At 40.4% G+C, this 17,646-nt stretch overlaps 1 protein-coding gene across 1 annotated transcript in view; it reads right to left on the bottom strand.

The window, feature by feature from the left end:
• Mrc1 (mannose receptor C-type 1) overlaps positions 1 to 7,815 on the bottom strand; it is a 91,769-nt gene extending 83,954 nt beyond the window's left edge. The window contains exon 1 of the mRNA XM_031369057.1: positions 7,272 to 7,815. Within this exon, the coding sequence (XP_031224917.1) occupies positions 7,272 to 7,332 (61 nt within the window). The 5' untranslated portion in view covers positions 7,333 to 7,815. The remainder of the gene's footprint in view (positions 1 to 7,271) is intronic.
• Between the last annotated feature and the right edge of the window lie 9,831 nt (positions 7,816 to 17,646).

Raw genomic sequence — 17,646 nt, 5'->3', positions numbered from 1 at the left:
TCCCCCATTCCCCCCCCTCTCCTACCCCTACAGACTCTGTTCCTCTGCAGAACTGCAACACACATCTCCTTCTCTGTTCTCTTCTCTCCAATGTCCCTGTCACTGGTCTATGCCACGCAACCACAGTCTTGTGCCACTCGCAACTCTTTCTGAAATAGAATCATCAAGGAAGATAACTCCTGATGACCTAGCTTCCTTTGCAATGGTCCTGAAATGTATCTATACCACAGAGCCTTCCTCCACAGAATGGTTGCATCCACTGAACCACATATAAAAGTCACATTATTTATATCCTTGCCATCTCTTTGCCGGATTGCCCTGGGTGCATTATTCTAGTTGAATGCTTAGTAGTTAATAAAATGGTATTGTTTCTTTTCGATCTTAAAGAGTTGGGAGAAAACTTTGTTTCTAATTAAATTGGTTATTTTTTAACTGCAGAAATCCTTCAAAACTGGAACGAAGGATCCTAACAATGAAATATCTGGCCTTCACGAAGCCTGTCCCTGGACAGGAAGCCACCCAACCCTGGCACTGCTCACTCTTGCTCTTCACCATGCAGCCCCCTTGCCCCTCATCCTCTGATCTCTCCCCTATTTACCACCTTCAGCTCTGGGCCTTTCTGTCACTCATCATTCCTGGCTGGTTGCTACTTTAGGCACTTCATGGTCCCAGCCCAAGTGTCAGCCCCTCCACGAGCTGGCTGACCCCCACTCATTCTGCTTCTCCCTTTTCTGTATGATACCCACAACCATCTTATAGTAGAAATTCTCCTTTATTTGTGAGCTTTGTTGGAGTTGGAATTTTTGAGACAGGCTAACCTTGAAGTCTCTATGATACAGTGGCTGGTCTTGAATCCTCTGGCCTCTGTCTTCTAAGAACTGAGATAACAGGTATATACTACCAAACCTTGTTTACTTATTCTCATTGTCTATCTTTTTGCTATAATATAAAATCCATGAGATGGACATGGCCTCTCTGGGTCAATACTATCATCCTTCCACAGAAAGCATAAATAATTTTTCAATAAACATTAGTTGAATGAATGACTGCTCTAATTGAAGCATTTTTACTCAGACAAGTTATTTATTCAAAGGTGGTGGATTCATGATTATGGAACTATTTTAAATTAGTGTTTTCCCTGCAAGTTTATTTCCCCCCTAGACACATGTATAAGCATCTGGACTTCTGAGATGAGTGCTGCCTGAGATGATGCTAAAATACACGCTTATCAGTGCTTGTTTCCTGTGTTTCTCCTTTGTCGCTAGAAGCAGAGCAAGAGTGATATAGCTGCCATCAAACAATGCAAGGAAACACAACGTTATCATGACATGATAACAAAAACACACTGTTTACTCTCCCAATGGTCAGTGCAGAGTTTCTCTTTCAGCATTGTCTGTCAGATACATTTGATTTTAAAAGTCATACATCTTCCTCCAAAGGGACGTTGAAGGCCTTGACCAAGAGAAGCTTGTGGCATGGCTGCCATTTTTACGCATTCCAGTGGACACATTTGTAAACATTCTAATGCTGGTCTATGCACATTATGCTTTTGTAACAAAAATGTCACAAAATTGAACACATAGGGACAGACAGATAACCATGTTAATTTCTCTGTGGTCTCACTATGGACCAGAATACCTAAAGATTTTCTTTAATACTTACATACTAAAAACATGTAAAGAAGAATCTCCTTTCATCTTTATCTTTCTCACCTTGTACCTACTTTTCAAAAAATACTTGGCAAATATCTCCTATGCTGAGTGTTGTGCTGGTGAGAATATGAAGAATCCAAAGATATTCATTCCCTCCACATACCAAGGACACATGCTGCTGTAGTTATTTCAAGGGAGGAAGAAAGAAAGAAAGAAAGAAAGAAAGAAAGAAAGAAAGAAAGAAAGAGATAGAGAAAGAAAGAACCAAACAAGTAGTGGTAAGTTTCCAATATCTCAGATATAATAATAATAATAATAATAATAATAATAATAATAATAATAATAACTTTAAAGAGGCCAAAAATATTAGTAAAGTGCATAAAAGTATCTGCATGGAAGTCTGACAACCTGAGTTCTCTCCCTTGGACCTACATGATGGAAGGAGAAAATCAATTCTCACAACTTATCCTCTGAACTCAACCTAAATTCCACGGCAAGAATGTGTGTAGCTAAAAAATTAAGCAGCCAATAAGGTGTGAGTTTTCTTCTAGGCATGTTTTAAAATTATTCTATAACATTAAGCAAAGTAATTAATCTCAAAAATCTACCAGCAAAGAAATGCAGCTATAAAGGGGGAGTATTCAGAAATAGAAACATAAAACACTGTGTTTCCTGGATTTCCTATACTGTAATACTGACACTAAAACATACAGGAAAATAACATCTGGAAGACAAAGGAGTTGAATCAAGAGAGGATAGAAAAACACTGTTCTTTCTCAACTTCTGCCATGCCTCTGCACAGTGATCTGAGTCCCTCTCCACCTGGTAACCTTTTCTGACCGAGTCTGCACACAGAACAGATCTGGTGGGTCAGAGAACTCACAGTAAGGAGTGTACCCCTGTGATTCACACCCTAGTGCCGTGGATTCTGGAGGACAGGTGAGGGTCCTCTTCCAGTTTCCCCCGGATCCCCACTACAAGCCACAGTTGGTTCCTGGCAGACTTACAAACTTTCCTTTCTCATCTCACGTCCCCCTTTGCCCAGCCAGTGCTTTCTGGGATGGCTTCCAACTCAGCTACAGCTGTCCAATGTCATCTTCTGCAGGATTCCAGACTAAAGCTATAATGTGTGCTTGTTAACTGCTGTAAATACAGTTTCAACCTGTAACGCCCTCTCACCTCCTAACACTGAAAGTAGGTGGGAAATATTTACCATGCACACTGAAGCTGTGCTAGAAGAAGACGGACCCATGTTGAGGCTTTGAACGAAAGGGTTAAGGGAAACTTAAGGGTAACTTTATTCTTCACTTTGATCCCTTATTCGTCCACTAGAATGTCATAGAGGTTACTAATTTATGCCACTCCACATGGTCACTTGGAGAGGCTTAAATACTGCACTAAAATGGGTTCTGAGCTCAAAGAGAAGAAACAAGGCATTAAATGTTTCAATATCCCCCTCAACCCCCTGACAACTTCCCTGTCACTTATCTTGGAGGGATGCCCTCCCCCAACTGCTCTGGGATCTCTTTCTTGTTCCACCTGTGTCAGGAAGTCATCCATTCAGGCTTTGCCTCTCCACTGTCCCCTAAATCACCAACTTCCCAGCAGAAGCCTCTTCCCCAGCTTGGGGACAACAAATGCCTGCAGATAAGAAATCCTCTTTGCATACTGCTTTTTTCTAGCATAGTCATATGAATAGATCCATCTCCCAGTACAGAACCAGAGGGTTAGTAGCAGACAGTGAGAGTCCAGGGCTTACTGCCTGTGACTTTCTTAAGTTTCTTAGTTATTCCTGTGCTTTCAATCTAACAAGAGTGAACCATAAAGTCTACTAAGTCTGTGAGAATTAAATGAGACCATTTAAGTGGATGGAACAGCAACAGATGCAAAAAAGACTCCATACATGTTTGTTATCCTGATCAGGAGTGTGGAGAAAACAGGCTTGAATGGGGGTGAGAGATAGTTCAGAACACGATGAAACTGGAAAAAAAAAAAAAAAAAAACAGCTGATGAAGCAGCTAGGCTAAGGGACAATCGGACAGAACAGCGGTGAAGTGTGGAGGAGATCACACGGTTCACAAGGGATGTTTTGGAGGGTCTGGGACTTCCTGTGTTGCCTGAGTTAAACTCATTATTTCAACTTCATACCCTTATCTGTAAACTAGGGGTAATATTCTCTGATGAAGTCTCTGTGAGCCTCCAACTGATGTGCTATAGGTAGAGCACTGAGCAGGTCTTTCTCCCTAAAGGAAATACTTAAATACTAATTCCCCCCTTCTCCTTTCTTGGATAAAACAAAACAAAATAAAACAAAAACAAAAAAGCCTTCATGTAATCTGAATATCTGAGTCCATAGTTTAATCTAGTGTTGTTTAGAGCCCCATTTTCCTTTCCTGAAACAATACTACCTCCCAGCCTCAATGCTGAAAAGCCACACTACACGGAGCTGGGTGTCACTGGCTCACAACTACTAAAACCCATTCAGTCATCAAAGCCTAATTGTTTCTCAGGTGGTAAAACATGTCACTCTTCTCTCTGACCTGTATGACACTGTGGCCTCTAGCTTTAGGTACTGACTCCAGTAGTGCATGTGTGTGTGTGTGTGTGTGTGTGTGTATATATATATATATATATATATATATATATATATATATATAGTATCTGTCTATTATATATGTAAATATATATGATATATAACCTATATACTAAATTTTAAATTTTAGGGCTGACCAGATAGCTCAATGGGTAAAAACACTTGCTACCAAGCCTGAAGATCTGAGTTTGATCCCTGGGATCCCCAGGATGGAAGGAATGAACCAAATCGTGAAACTTGTTTCTGACCTTCACATGAATGCCATGACAAGACCTGGTCCACACACAGACATAATACAAAAATTAAAGTGCAATAAAAATATTGTTTAACTAGAAATAATCTAACTTAGGTATCTGTCCCAGATAAATGAGAAAACAGGCTTTCCAACATGAAGCCTGTGAAAGCTGTAGAAAGGACCACAGTAGCAAATATGTAGAAGGATGGAGGATGAGGTCGGTTTTCTCTTCCCTAAGTTGAGTTCAAGTAAATAAACTCAGCATCCATGTTGTAAGAGATGACTATAAAGTGAAATCAGAGTTTGTAAGAGCGACTATAAGAATGGATACTACAATAGCCAAAGGACAATTAGAATAATTCTCTTCTGTGCATTAGATGAGGAAACCAAAATGGGATGCGCACCCAAAAGAGTGCTCTGGCAATGGTAGCAGTGTCAGAATCACGGATTAGCTGCTTCCCATCCACTCTGAGCTCCCAACGTGCTGTACCAGGGATGATCTAAAGCTCTCACTTGGCTTGATATTATAGCAAGAAATCAAAGGGGGGCTGGAATAGCCAGAGATGGAAGTGAGTGGTATCCTGGGTTGGCTTCCACTTGCTAAGCACTGACCTAAGCACTTGATGACCCAAGCCTACCGCCATCATCAAAATCCAAGGAGGCACCTATGCTAATGGGTCATGAGCCTAAGGTTTTCCCTCCTGGCATGACTTCCTCTCCTTTCTTACAGTTGAACTTCCCATCATGTGACACACTACCTTGCGGTGTCCTGAGATCTGGAAAGGTGCCCTGGTTGCCTTGTGCCTTCCCAACTCTGCTTACATGACCTCAAGGTGGTAATTGGTAGTGGACCATGAAGGGAATGTTTATACTATAGGGAGAGAAAAAATCAGCAAATGCCATGAATCAGCTAGTCTTTTCTGTTTTGTTTTTTCCTACTAAAAAGAAAAGTCATTTTGTCTCCTAGCACACCATTGCCTATGAGCCAAACCCACCAAATTATATTTGCTTATTCCAAGGTCAGTGTCCAACATTTCTCATTAATGATAACTCTCCACCTACATACTGGTGCTTAAAACACTGCCAATAATGCCTGAGAGGCAGATGGGCAGAGCAAGAAGGGCAAGCCGCTCCTCTATTAGCCTCTCTAGACTCCAGTCACAGCTAACCCATCGGTGACATCAGCACCCAAAGGCATACAGAGATGTTGGGGTAGAATGTTCCCTTGGGGGTGAAGAAAAGGTTGTAGTATATGAAGTAACAAAGAATCTTCCCATAGGTCTTTTGAGTTGATAGGAAACCAGAAAAGATAGTCCTAAGAACTCGGGTGTCCTTTAATCAGCTGTTGACTAAGCAAATGTTCTGACTTTATCCTTAGTCTTGCGCTTTTGAGACCAAAAGAAGATAAATTGAGCACATCTGACCCTTAGGCCAGAGGTGGCTCAGTAGATAAAGGTGCTGCCTGCCAGGCCTGACAACTTGAAGTTGATCCCTGGAACCCACAAGTGGAATGTCTTCTGACCTCCACATGAATTTCTTGGTACACTCACACCAAAATACAATAAACGCAATAAAACTTTTTTTGACATAAATAAACAGTAAAAAGAGTCTGGGGTGTGGCTCTACAGCAGAGTACAAGTCTTGAATCCATTCCCCAATGGATTGAATCCAGCCCCATTTGGGGCTGAAAATCACAGGCTCTCGAGTAACACAAAGTCATATGGATCTGGAAGGGACTCTCCTGTGCCCACTTTTTATTTGCTTTTTATTCTCTAGAGAGACTTGAAAGATCTCACATTTTGTGCCCCCTGTAACTGGGCCTACCAAGCAACCCACAGGACCTCACACTCTGTCCCAGTATTTGTAGCCACAAAGAGAAAGGCATTAGGGAGGCATCCTGCTGTCTCAAGGAGGGAAACATTCCTAAGACAAATGAGACAAATGAGAAATCAAACAGCTCCCTAGAGAACTTCCGGCATTGGTGTCACCACAGGACTTGGGCTAAGACCAAGAGTACTAACTGTGTCCAGCAAGCTTTAGTTGTCTGATGGAAGTGAAGGGTGATGAAAAGTTAAAGTAAGTCTCAAAATTGAGCACCCATTTTGGTGCTTAAAAGTCCAGAGAAATGCAAACTCAACAATGCCCTTGAGCATCTGAGGAGCCCTGATCAGTAGACATATCAACCACCTTCAGACTTCATCATGGAACACATCCACCTGTGAGACAGTATCAACAATTCTGGACACAGAAAAGAACGGACTTTCTAGCAATAAAAATTATGAATGAAAAGGCTCACGGGAAAAGCCAAGTGTAAGAATCCCCATGCCCCTCCTCAAGGGAGATTCCCCTCCTTATCAATTTGCATCTAAGGATGAGGGACAGCAACTTCCTTTTTCCCCACCGGAGATGCTCAGCGGTATCTATAGGGAGTAGGATAACAATGGCATAAACCAGAAATCAGAAGTAGGGCAAACCACAAAGCAAGAATCCATTCCACAAATCAGGTAGAAATAACCAGTCATGATATCCTCAGGAGGACAGAGGTGCTGGGGGCGGGGGTCTTCAGCCTGGGCAACATCTAACACCGGAAAGCAGCAGCATCGCCTGGCTCTAGCTCAACTCCCACCCTGGTGGCCAGGTCAAGGCCAAATGCAGGCTTGATGCTGGTCTGGTAAAAACACAGATGTTGCAAGGACAGTGTGCTCAACTCCTCTTCCAGATGTGCACGAGACTCTTAGCATAAACTCTAAACAAAATGGTATGCAAAACCCCCACCTCAAAACAGACTTACCCAATAGCTGAACAGCGACCGGGATGACAGAGATAAAAGCCAGGAGCAGGGGAAGCCTCATGGTCCAGAGTGTATCTTCCACTGAGGGAGAAGAGGGACACGGGAGAAGGCAAAGAATACAGCCAGGTCCCCTGGTGGTCCCTTTGCTTAGTCCAGGGTCTGGGAGCTGCCTGACTGAAAAGGAGGACAGAGGAAGCTGTCCCTTTTAAAGGACTCCTGAATTTAGGAAAACCCTCCAGTTGAGAGATATCCTGTCACATGGGAGCGGTTAGAAAAACAGGAATTCAAAGTTACAACTTTGCTTCGTAAGCTAAGGCACGGGGGAAGGGGAGAGAGGAACATGTGTAGGAGAGGAGTGAACGCAGGAAGTGGGGAGAGTTGAGGGCCTAGGACTCGGCAGGGCCACAGAGGGAGAGGCAGCCCAGCTGAGCTCCCCAAAGGTGCTGGGCAGTAACCACATAGGAGGCCAACGTCTGGATGGAGAAAGAGACAGTCTCCAGGAGGCAGCCATGCAGATAGCCTCAATTTTAAAGTCAGAAAGGGAGGACACTCACTGCAAAGGTCAGAAACACTTCCTGAAGGTGTAAAACGGACCCCTGACGCAATCCTGTGTTCAGACCTAAGTCTGAAGCCCCGCCCCCCGACACACACACACACACACACACACACACACACACACACACACACCTTGGAAAGAATCAAAGGTACGGGTCTCATAGAGCTTTGCTCCTATCTCTAGAAGGAAAATGAAAGAAGTTAATTTTAAGACAATCTCAATGAAGCCCAGGGAGAGAAAGTTCTAGAAGCCTTTCTCTAGAAAGCCAGAGGAAACAGTGGCAAAAGCTTTGTTGTCAGTTCGATGCCCAGCCTCAACCAACACAGTCCTCTGAGTTTGGAAAGGGGAAGACCTCTCTCTTGCAAAAGAAAGCCTGGCTTGGGTCCAAAAGTTACTTGTTGATTTGATGAAATTGGGATTCTGTCTTAAATAACATTCTAGGATCGTTCACAAAGCAACACACACCCCACCTAAACACTAATTTTTTTTTCCAGGAGTTCAACAAGAATTAAGAGTATTTAGAAATAGATACTAGTGGTTAGTCAGGGAAGACCTGAAACTGGGGCGTGGGAAATGTCAGTGCTTCAGAAAGAAGGCTCCGGAGAGTTAGAAATTGTAAACAGATGGTTTATCTTCCAATGAAAGCCTGTTAAGATCCGTCAACTCTGAGGCAAAGGTACACACTTTACTTCCCAATAAGAGCTGTGGTTTCTCTCAATAACTTTCTTTTTAAAAAGCTTAAATTAGGAAGATTCTGAGAGGGGACCCACAATTCTTTTTCACTCTACCAAGGCTTAACTGACAAAGAAAATTCTCCCAGAACTGGTGAGAAGCAGCAATCGTTTTGCTTCCAATCACTGCTTAACTGACTTATCAGAGGAACACTGAAACAGTCTTGCTTTCGTAGCTCAGGCTGGCCTTGAATTCTTGATTCTTCTGTTTTGGCTTTCTGAGAGTTGGGATTATAGGTGTGCCCCACTATGCCTGCTGTCCAAAAATGATTAAATTGGTCTTTTAAATACAAGTCATTCAGATTGTTTTACCTAATTGGGGTATACGTTGATTTATTTTCAGAGGAAAATAAGAGTTAACTGAATTGCAGGCATCCACATATCCATGGTTTTATTATGCCAATGTGTCTTATGTGCACAGGGATAAAAATCAGAATCAGTAACAAGACCCTGGGTTTGATAGAAAGTAAAGTCCAACGTCCCACAAATGATTGGTCTCCATCATCTTTATCTTATTGGAATATTTTATCAGGTTAGGGGCAAACTTTCTACTTAATTCTTCAATTTCTTTCAGCTATATTTTATACTTGTCACGATATAAAATTGTTAAGGTTAATTTTTTTTATTTAATTAACATTCAACCACAGCTCCATACACCCATCCTCCACCTCTGTTTCAATTTAGAAAAGGTTAGGCCTCCCATGGATATCAACTAGCCATGGCATGTCGAGTTGCAGTAAGACTAGGGGCATCCTCTCCTATAGAGGCTAGAAGAAACAGCCCACTGGGAGAAAAAGGTCACAAAGGCAGGTAACAGAGTCAGAGACAACGCCTGCTCCCACTGTTAGGAATCCCACGTGAAGACCAAACTACCCAACTGTAACATATGTGCAGAGGGCCTAGGCCAGTCCCATGCAGACGTCCTGGTTGTTGGGTCTGTTTGTGTGCCCTCCTATGGACCCAAGTTAGCTGATTGTATGGGTTTCCTTGTGTCCTTCACCCCTCTGTCTCCTGCAATCCTTCCTCTTCATCTTCTACAGAATTCCCTAAGCTCCACCTAATGTTTGGTCTCTGCATCTGTTTCCATCAGTTGCTGGGTGAAGCCTCTCCAATGACAATTGAGTTAGGTACCAATCTATGCGTGTAGCAGAACAGCATTAGGAATCATTTCATTTACTTTCTTTTTCTTTTCTTTTCTTTTCTCCTTTCCTTCTTTCTTTCCTCCTCCTTCTCCTCCTCCTCCTCCTCTTCTTCCTCTTCCTCCTCTTCCTTCTCCTTCTTCTTGCCAGCTGTGTTTGGTTCTATCCCATGTCTCTATGCTATCCCGCTTGTGGTTTCTAGCCCTTCAAAGAGTACCAGGGGTTGGCTCCCTCTCATGGGTGTCAAGTTGAACCAGTCATTAGTTGTTCACTTCCACATTTCTGTGTAACCTTTACGCCAAACATCTTGTTGGCAGGAGGAAGGTTTTGTGGCTGGGTTGGTGTCCCAATCCTTTCACTGGAACTGATTACCCAGTCTGGTCTGGTTACTGGAATAGCCAGTTCAAGCTCTGTATCCCCCTTTGCTATGAATCTTAGCTAGGGTTGCCCTCATAGATTCCCAGGAGTTTCCATTGCACTAGGTTTCTAACTTATCCCAGAGATGCTCCTGTCCTGTGTTCCAATTGCCTCTCCAAATACTCTCTCCCTCTGTCCTCCCCCCACCTAGTCCCTCCTGTTTCCATCCCAACCTCCCTACTGAGACTCCTCCCCCAAGGAAATTTATTTTATTTCCCCATTACAATGAGATTTATGTGTTCCCTTCTTGAGCCCTCCTTGTTTCTTAGCTTCTTTGAGGTTAAATTTACTCCTAAATATTTTACTCTTTTATATGTTGTCTTAGTTACTTTTCTGTCACTGTGCTAAGAAACCATGAACAAGATAACTATAGAAGTGTTTACTGAACTTATAGTTTTAGAATGTAAGTCCATGAGCATCATGGCAAAGACCATTTTAGTGGGCAAGCAGGCATGACACTAGAGCAATAGCTGAGAGCTTATATTTGATTCACAAGCATGAGGTATAGATTAATCTGAGAATGGCATAGGCTTTTGAAACTTCAAAGCCCATCCCCAGTAACATATTTCTTCCAACAAGGTCACACCTCCTAGTCCTTCCCAAACAGTTCCACCAACTGGGGCCTAAGCATTCAAATATTTTAGACTATGGAGAGCATTCTCTTTCAAACTTCAATGTCACTGTACATAGAATTATTTTCTTGATTTCCCTTTTGAGTTGTTCATCATAGGAGTATGGAAATACTATTGATATTAGTATGTTTCTTGCAACTTTAATAATGTTCCAGAACTTTCTACATATAAATTCATGACATCTATAGACAGAGAAAAAGTCCCTTTTCACTGTCCAATTTAGGTGCTTTAAATTTTTTACTTGATTGCTCTGACTAGAACTTCTAGTTTAAGGATGAACAGAATTGCCCAAGTAATTACAAAGCACATCATCTCTCAGCACCTACAGGCTAGTATTAGTATTTGGAGGGTAAGGTCTTTATTATCCACACTGTTTCTAGGAATGTTGGGATTCACCTTCTAACTACCTGAGGAATAACTGATGGAGGGGGGCAGTGAGAGATGGATTATGGAAGCCTTCAGAACTGAACGGCTGAAATTCATTGACATTCTAGCTTCTTTTTTTTTTTTTTAGTTTATTTATTTATTTATTTTAACTTTTATTGCATTGTGATGAGAAAAGTTACATGATCTCAATTTGTCTGAATTTGTTAACACTTAAAAACATATTTTAAGTAAATAGAATTAAATCACATTCTTGTTTTCCTTTTGTACCCCAACTCCTCCCAGAGACCCCCCTTCAATACCTACAATATATTTTTGTCATATTCTTTAAAATTTATAAAATATTATAACAATAAGTATGAATATTATAAAAGTTGTTTGATATGAAACAACAATCAATTTAACAGTCTTATGTAGATGCTTGTCTATGACAATACTGAAAATACATACGTTTTTCTCAATATAAATATTAAATAACTCCAAACGTATTAACTGTATATTTCAAAATAATACATCACTATTAATATTTTCTTAAATGAACATAAATATATAAAGTGTTTTTGTTTGTTTGTTTGTTTTGTATTTAGTAGAGCTTAAGATCTTGGCTCTTACTGTTGTAACTTGATACAAGAGTTACAAACGTCAAGCAAAGCATTCAGTCTCACTATTTGTTGTTCTCTTACAAACTCCCTCCCAATTTAATTGTCTACATTTCTTTTGGGTATATAAATAATTTTAAAATATGTAAGCTGTTCTGAAAACCATAGAATAGTGTAAAAACATGAAATAAACAATACTACTAATAAAGAAGCTGAGGTAGGAGAAGCAAGATCTCGAGACCATTATGTTGTACACAGCAAGACACTGTCATGAACAAACAAGCTGAAAGTGTACATGGATTGTATAATATTGGACCTATTTCTCCAATTACCAAATTAGAGAGACCATTGGATGACAATCAATAAATTTCTAATTCCTCATGTTTTTGGATTTCAATCAATGAGGATATGTTGGTAATATTAATTTTCTTATTAAGATAAGAAAAAGTAATTGTCACTTCCTGTTGGTTTTGTTATAAGAGGTGGAATTAGGTTTGTATGGATTTGTTGAAAGATTACCTTCTTGCTTCTTCTAGGTTCCTTCCGGTCCCACAACACCCAGAGGAATCTCCACTCCCAGGTGCTTTAACAAGCCCAGAGTCACAGGATCCCAGAATCACAGGATCCCAGAGACAGCTTGACTCTGAGGAGTTCTGACACAACCAGGATCACAGGAAGGACAGGCTCTAGTCAGATTTAGCAAGGGCAGGTAGCACTAGAGATAACCAGATGATGCGGGGCAAGCTAAGAATATAAGCAACACAAACCAAGGTTACTTGGCATCATCAGAACCCAATACTCCCACCATTGTAAGTCCTGGACACACCATCACACCGGAAAAACAAGATTCAGATATACAATCACTTCTCATGATGATGATACAGGACTTTAAGAAAAACATAAATAGCACCCTCAAAGAAATACAGGAGAACACAGGTAAACAGCTAGAAGCCCTTCAAGAGGAAAAGACAAAAATCCCTTAAAGAAATACAGGAAAACACAATCAAAAAGGTGAAGGAAATGAGCAAAACCATCCAGAATCTAAAAATGGAAATAGAAACAATAAAGAAATCAGAAAGAGAGACAACCCTGCAGATACAAGACCTAGAAAAGAATTCAGGAGTCATAGATGCAAGCATCACCAACAGAATACAAGAGATAGAAGAGAGAATCTCAGAAGTAGAAGACACCATAGAAAACATTGACACAACAGTCAAAGAAAATGCAAAAAGCAAAAAGCTCCTAACCCAAAACATCCAGGAAATCCAGGACACAATGAGAAGACCAAACCTAAGGATAATAGGTATAGAAGAGAGTGAAGACTCCAAAGGTAATGGGCCAGTAAATATCTTCAAGAAAATTATAGAAGAAAATTTCCCTAACCTAAAGACAGAGATGCTCATGAACATAGAAGAAGCCTACAGAACTCCAAATAGACTGGACCAGAAAAGATATTCCTCCCGTCGCATAATAATCAAAACACCAAATGCACTAAACAAAGAAAGAATTTTAAAAGCAGTAAGGGGAAAAGGTCAAGTAACATATAAAGGCAGGCCTATCAGAATTACACCAGACTTCTCACCAGAGACTATGAAAGCTAGAACATCCTGGGCAGATGTCATACAGACCCTACAAGAACACAAATGCCAGCCCAGGCTACTATACCCAGCAAAACTCTCAATTACCATAGATGGAGAAAACAAGATATTGCATGACAAAACAAAATTTACACAATATCTTTTCACAAATCCAGCCCTACAAAGGATAATAGATGGTAAACATCAACATAAGGAGCAAAACCTTCTAGCTTCTTTACATTGGGGCTGAAGAGATGGATCTGCAGACTCTTTAAGTGCCTCCCAGCCATTTGAGATTCCTCTGTTGAGAATTTTCTGTTTAGCTCTGTACTCCATTTTTTAATTGGGTTGGAGTCTAACTTCTTGAGCTCTTTATATATTTTGAATATTAGCCTTCTATCAGATGTAGGGCTAATAAAGATCTTTTCCCAATATGTAGGTTGCCATATTGTCCTACTGACAGTGTCCTTTGCCTAACAGAAGCATTTCAGTTTCATGAGGTCCCATGTATCTGTTGTTGATCTTAGATCCTGTGCCATTGGTGTTCTTTTCAGGGTAGCTGGACTTGTCCCCATGTGCTCACACATATATACCTCTGTTTCTCTATCCTCATGCCCTGACTTTGCTGTCTCCATGTTTGTACTACATGACTACAGAACTGGAAAGAGGGATAAGAGGCAGACTGCCAGACATCTGAAAGACAAGTAAACACACTCCCATAATGAAGCAAATCTCACAACAAAAGAGTCACTCAGCTGTAGGATTTTAGTTAAAAGGTAAAAATAACTGGGCATGGCACCACATACCTGTAACCATCCTAGCCCTCAGGAGACAGAGGCAAGAAGGATCACTCTTGATTTGAGAACAGCCTATGCTGTGTAGCAAATCCCAAGAAAGCCAAAGCTACACATTGAGACCCTGTATATAAATAAATAAATAAATAAATAAATAAAATTTAAAGATTAAAAATGGTAAAAAAATAACCCCCCCACAAAAAAATAAAGCAAGTATTTTTGTTTCATATATTACTCATGCTTTTCCTTTTTTTATTATTCTTCCTCGAAGGTGTAGGGAGCTATTTTGACACCATAAGTGCTAAGAGGTATATCTTATTTTTCGTGAAATACAATTCCACATACCTTACTTTAATGTTTATTAGGTAGAAAAGGTTGCTGAAGCATTTGGTAAAACAAGTCCTGCATCACACAGACCATATCCTGCACACAGCAAGGAAAGCCAACTCCTCCCTTTTTCTTTAGGTTCTTGTGCCTTAGGGCAATGGCCACTCAGAGAAGTGGTGTGCTAACTGACCACTCAGGCTATAACACTGGCACACTGTAATGCCAACATTAACTTGCAGAAAGAAAAGGAACCAAAAAAAAAAAAAAAACTATTAAATTTCCATATAAATGGTTATACGACACTAGTCCAGTCAGAGATACAGTTTATGTGTCTCAGCAATTAACTTTATATGAAGTTGACATTGAATGAAGACATAATTGTAGTGAGAATTTTTATTTCATTAAAAAAAAGCACAGTAATGTTATGTGAATATGTTTTTGTTTTAATCCCAAGTGTGGACTATGGGGCTGCTTCAGACTATTCACAACCACTAACTGTAATTGTCTCCTGTTCTAGGAGGGGCGTGATTTTTGCCAGCTCCAGATAGTTTTGGAATTCTGGGGATTCTTGAGAGGGTATTAAATGGAAGAGCCCAGAGAGGGCCTGTGATGGCTGCTGCTCCCCCAACACTGGTCCTTGCTGCTGCTGGTTCCTACTGCTGTTTTTGCTATTGCTGGATTGCTGGTTAGAGATATTCTGATGAAGACTGGACTTGCCCCAGGGAACTTGATGCCCCTAGTCAGCAAGAAGTGGTCTAAAGAGGTCTGCACCCCTTTTCCCTCTAACCTTCTTTCTCTCCTACCTACTGCTGGGGGGCTGGAGGGGATTGGGATGGAATAAGGGTTGGAAGGGTGGTACATACAAGAACTCAGTAAAGTGGCCCCCAAAGTATTCCTACACATAAATATCATAAAGCATCGTATTTTATTTAGAGTTAAATATCACATAGTCTATTACAAATCTGTCCAGTTTTTGCATTCACATTTTACAGAAGAAATTAATATTTTTATTAGGACACAAACCCTTAATACCAACAATAATAAATAGCTTATAAGAATTACAGTACAATTTTAGTAATATAGGTTTTAATTACATAATGTAAAACTATCAATGCTACATTAGCATAAATTCTTGTAATGTCTCTCACATACCATAGGATTGAGTGTTATAAATATCTGTGCACTCAGTTAGGCTAGAGACTAAAGCTTTTCCTGCCTTCCATGATTCATTTGTTATATACGCCTTCATTATCTGTTTCAAGTATTGCTAACATCTCCAGACATCAGGCATATGCATGTTTGACTGTCAGACACAAAATGCAGGCTAAGCTCAGGTGATACTTTAAAGTTTACTGAGTGCCATTCACTCAAAATTGCAAAATAAGGATATATACATTTATGTAAACAAGTTTTACACTTATGAATATTGTAAATTAGTCACTTGGTCGTAAGCATTTCTTAATTTAGAAACATTGTGAACATCTACCCGTAGGTTTGACAGGTAGAGATAGAGGTACAGCTAAACAAGGCACTCTCAGGCTTCCTCTTATGGGATTGTCAAGTTAATGAGAAACCAAGAAAAGTAAATATATAATCAAAAGCTTTCAGACACAGAAAGTTCAGTCTAGTGGTGTGGCTTTGTGGCAGGTGCTTATGTGGCATTGGTGGGCTGGTGAGGGTGTGTTTAATACTCAGAAATGCATCTCCCTGTAATCCCAGCCTTGGGGAGGTAGAAGAAGGAGGGTAGAGAGTTCAAGTTCAGACTCACTGGGCTACATGGTGAGTTCAGATCAGCCTCAGCAACATAGTGAGACCTTGCACCTAAAATAAAATTTTTAAATAAAGAAAAGAAACACAGTACTGTAGTCTGAGGTCTTTGGAACTCACAGAAGTTCTATTCAAGTGGAAGAATGGCTTTCCACATTCACTTTCAATCACTTTCATCAGTAGCTCAATTTGCTACTGACTCCAAGAGTGATTGATAAACACTTGTAGTCTGGGGTAACCTTAAGATTTCACGTTACATCTCACAAATTCCAGGCATAAAATATTATTCTCAAAGGGTGGGAAGGGATGTGGGATGGCATTGTTAAATGCCAAGCATTTGTTAAGGGATTATTATTTGTTTGACACTGTATAGAGAGCACTCCAAATCCCACAATCCCCTGACAGTACTAAATAAATAAATATATATATATATTGTGTTTATCTTTTACATACCAGTGGGGGACACAGCATTCAAGAACCTAGCCCCAAATCACCAAGCTGGTAAGCAAGGTTTAACAATTACAAGTAGATTTCTACAGTGTGAGAAACTATGAGACATAATGGGAAAGGAGAGTGGGGGGAGGGCACAGGACAGAGGCCAGGTACACACAGAGTGGGGGGAGGGCACAGGTCGGAGGCCAGGTACACAGAGTTACTCATCTGTTCATAAGCTATTTGCTTCCACATTACTGTGCAGAGATAAGCTTCTTACAAACTTCTCTTATAAGCAAAGAATCTCTGCTTGGATATGAGTATCCGTGCCATCATAGTACATGCAGAGATTTATGACTGTGTGTATGATCATTGGAGCATGAAGATACTCAGGACCTGGTGTAATGTAAGACACCTTTGGCATCTATACTAAGTTCAAACTACCATTTTAAATAAAGCTTGTACTTGACTTTTTATGATGACATCAAATCTCGTATATGTTACACTCTTACATGTTGTTTTCAGTTTATGGTGTCCATTATAAAACTTTATCTAGGAATCACAATGAACCTTGGCTCCATTATCCTCAACACTGAAGTACTGCCAGCTGCACCAGCCCAAGAAGCTTTAAGGAAGCTTCGCCAAGCTGATGTCTGCTGAAGACCCTAGCTAGAGGTCACTGCAGCAGAGTCAGCAATGTATCTCTAAGGGATGTAGCTCATTGTTAGGTGTGTGCTACTACTAAGATGATGTGCCCGAAGTCAATCCTCATGGCTGAAAACACTCACTTACACACACACACACACACACACACACACACAGAGTGTAATTTTTAAGTTTGAACAAGACCCTAAAACTCCAGTTTTCAGACAAACTCTAAAATATATTCAATAATCTCGTTATTTTCTAAAACTAACTTCAAATAATTAAGCCACAAAATGTTCTTCAATGGACTCGAGATAAAAATCTCATTCTTAAGCTATCTCATGGCTCCTGTCATTTTTAAAAAGGTTTTATTAA

This window comes from Mastomys coucha, unplaced genomic scaffold (assembly GCF_008632895.1).
Source record: "Mastomys coucha isolate ucsf_1 unplaced genomic scaffold, UCSF_Mcou_1 pScaffold15, whole genome shotgun sequence".
Classification (NCBI taxonomy): domain Eukaryota; kingdom Metazoa; phylum Chordata; class Mammalia; order Rodentia; family Muridae; genus Mastomys; species Mastomys coucha.
This window is presented reverse-complemented; position numbering and strand designations above follow the sequence as displayed.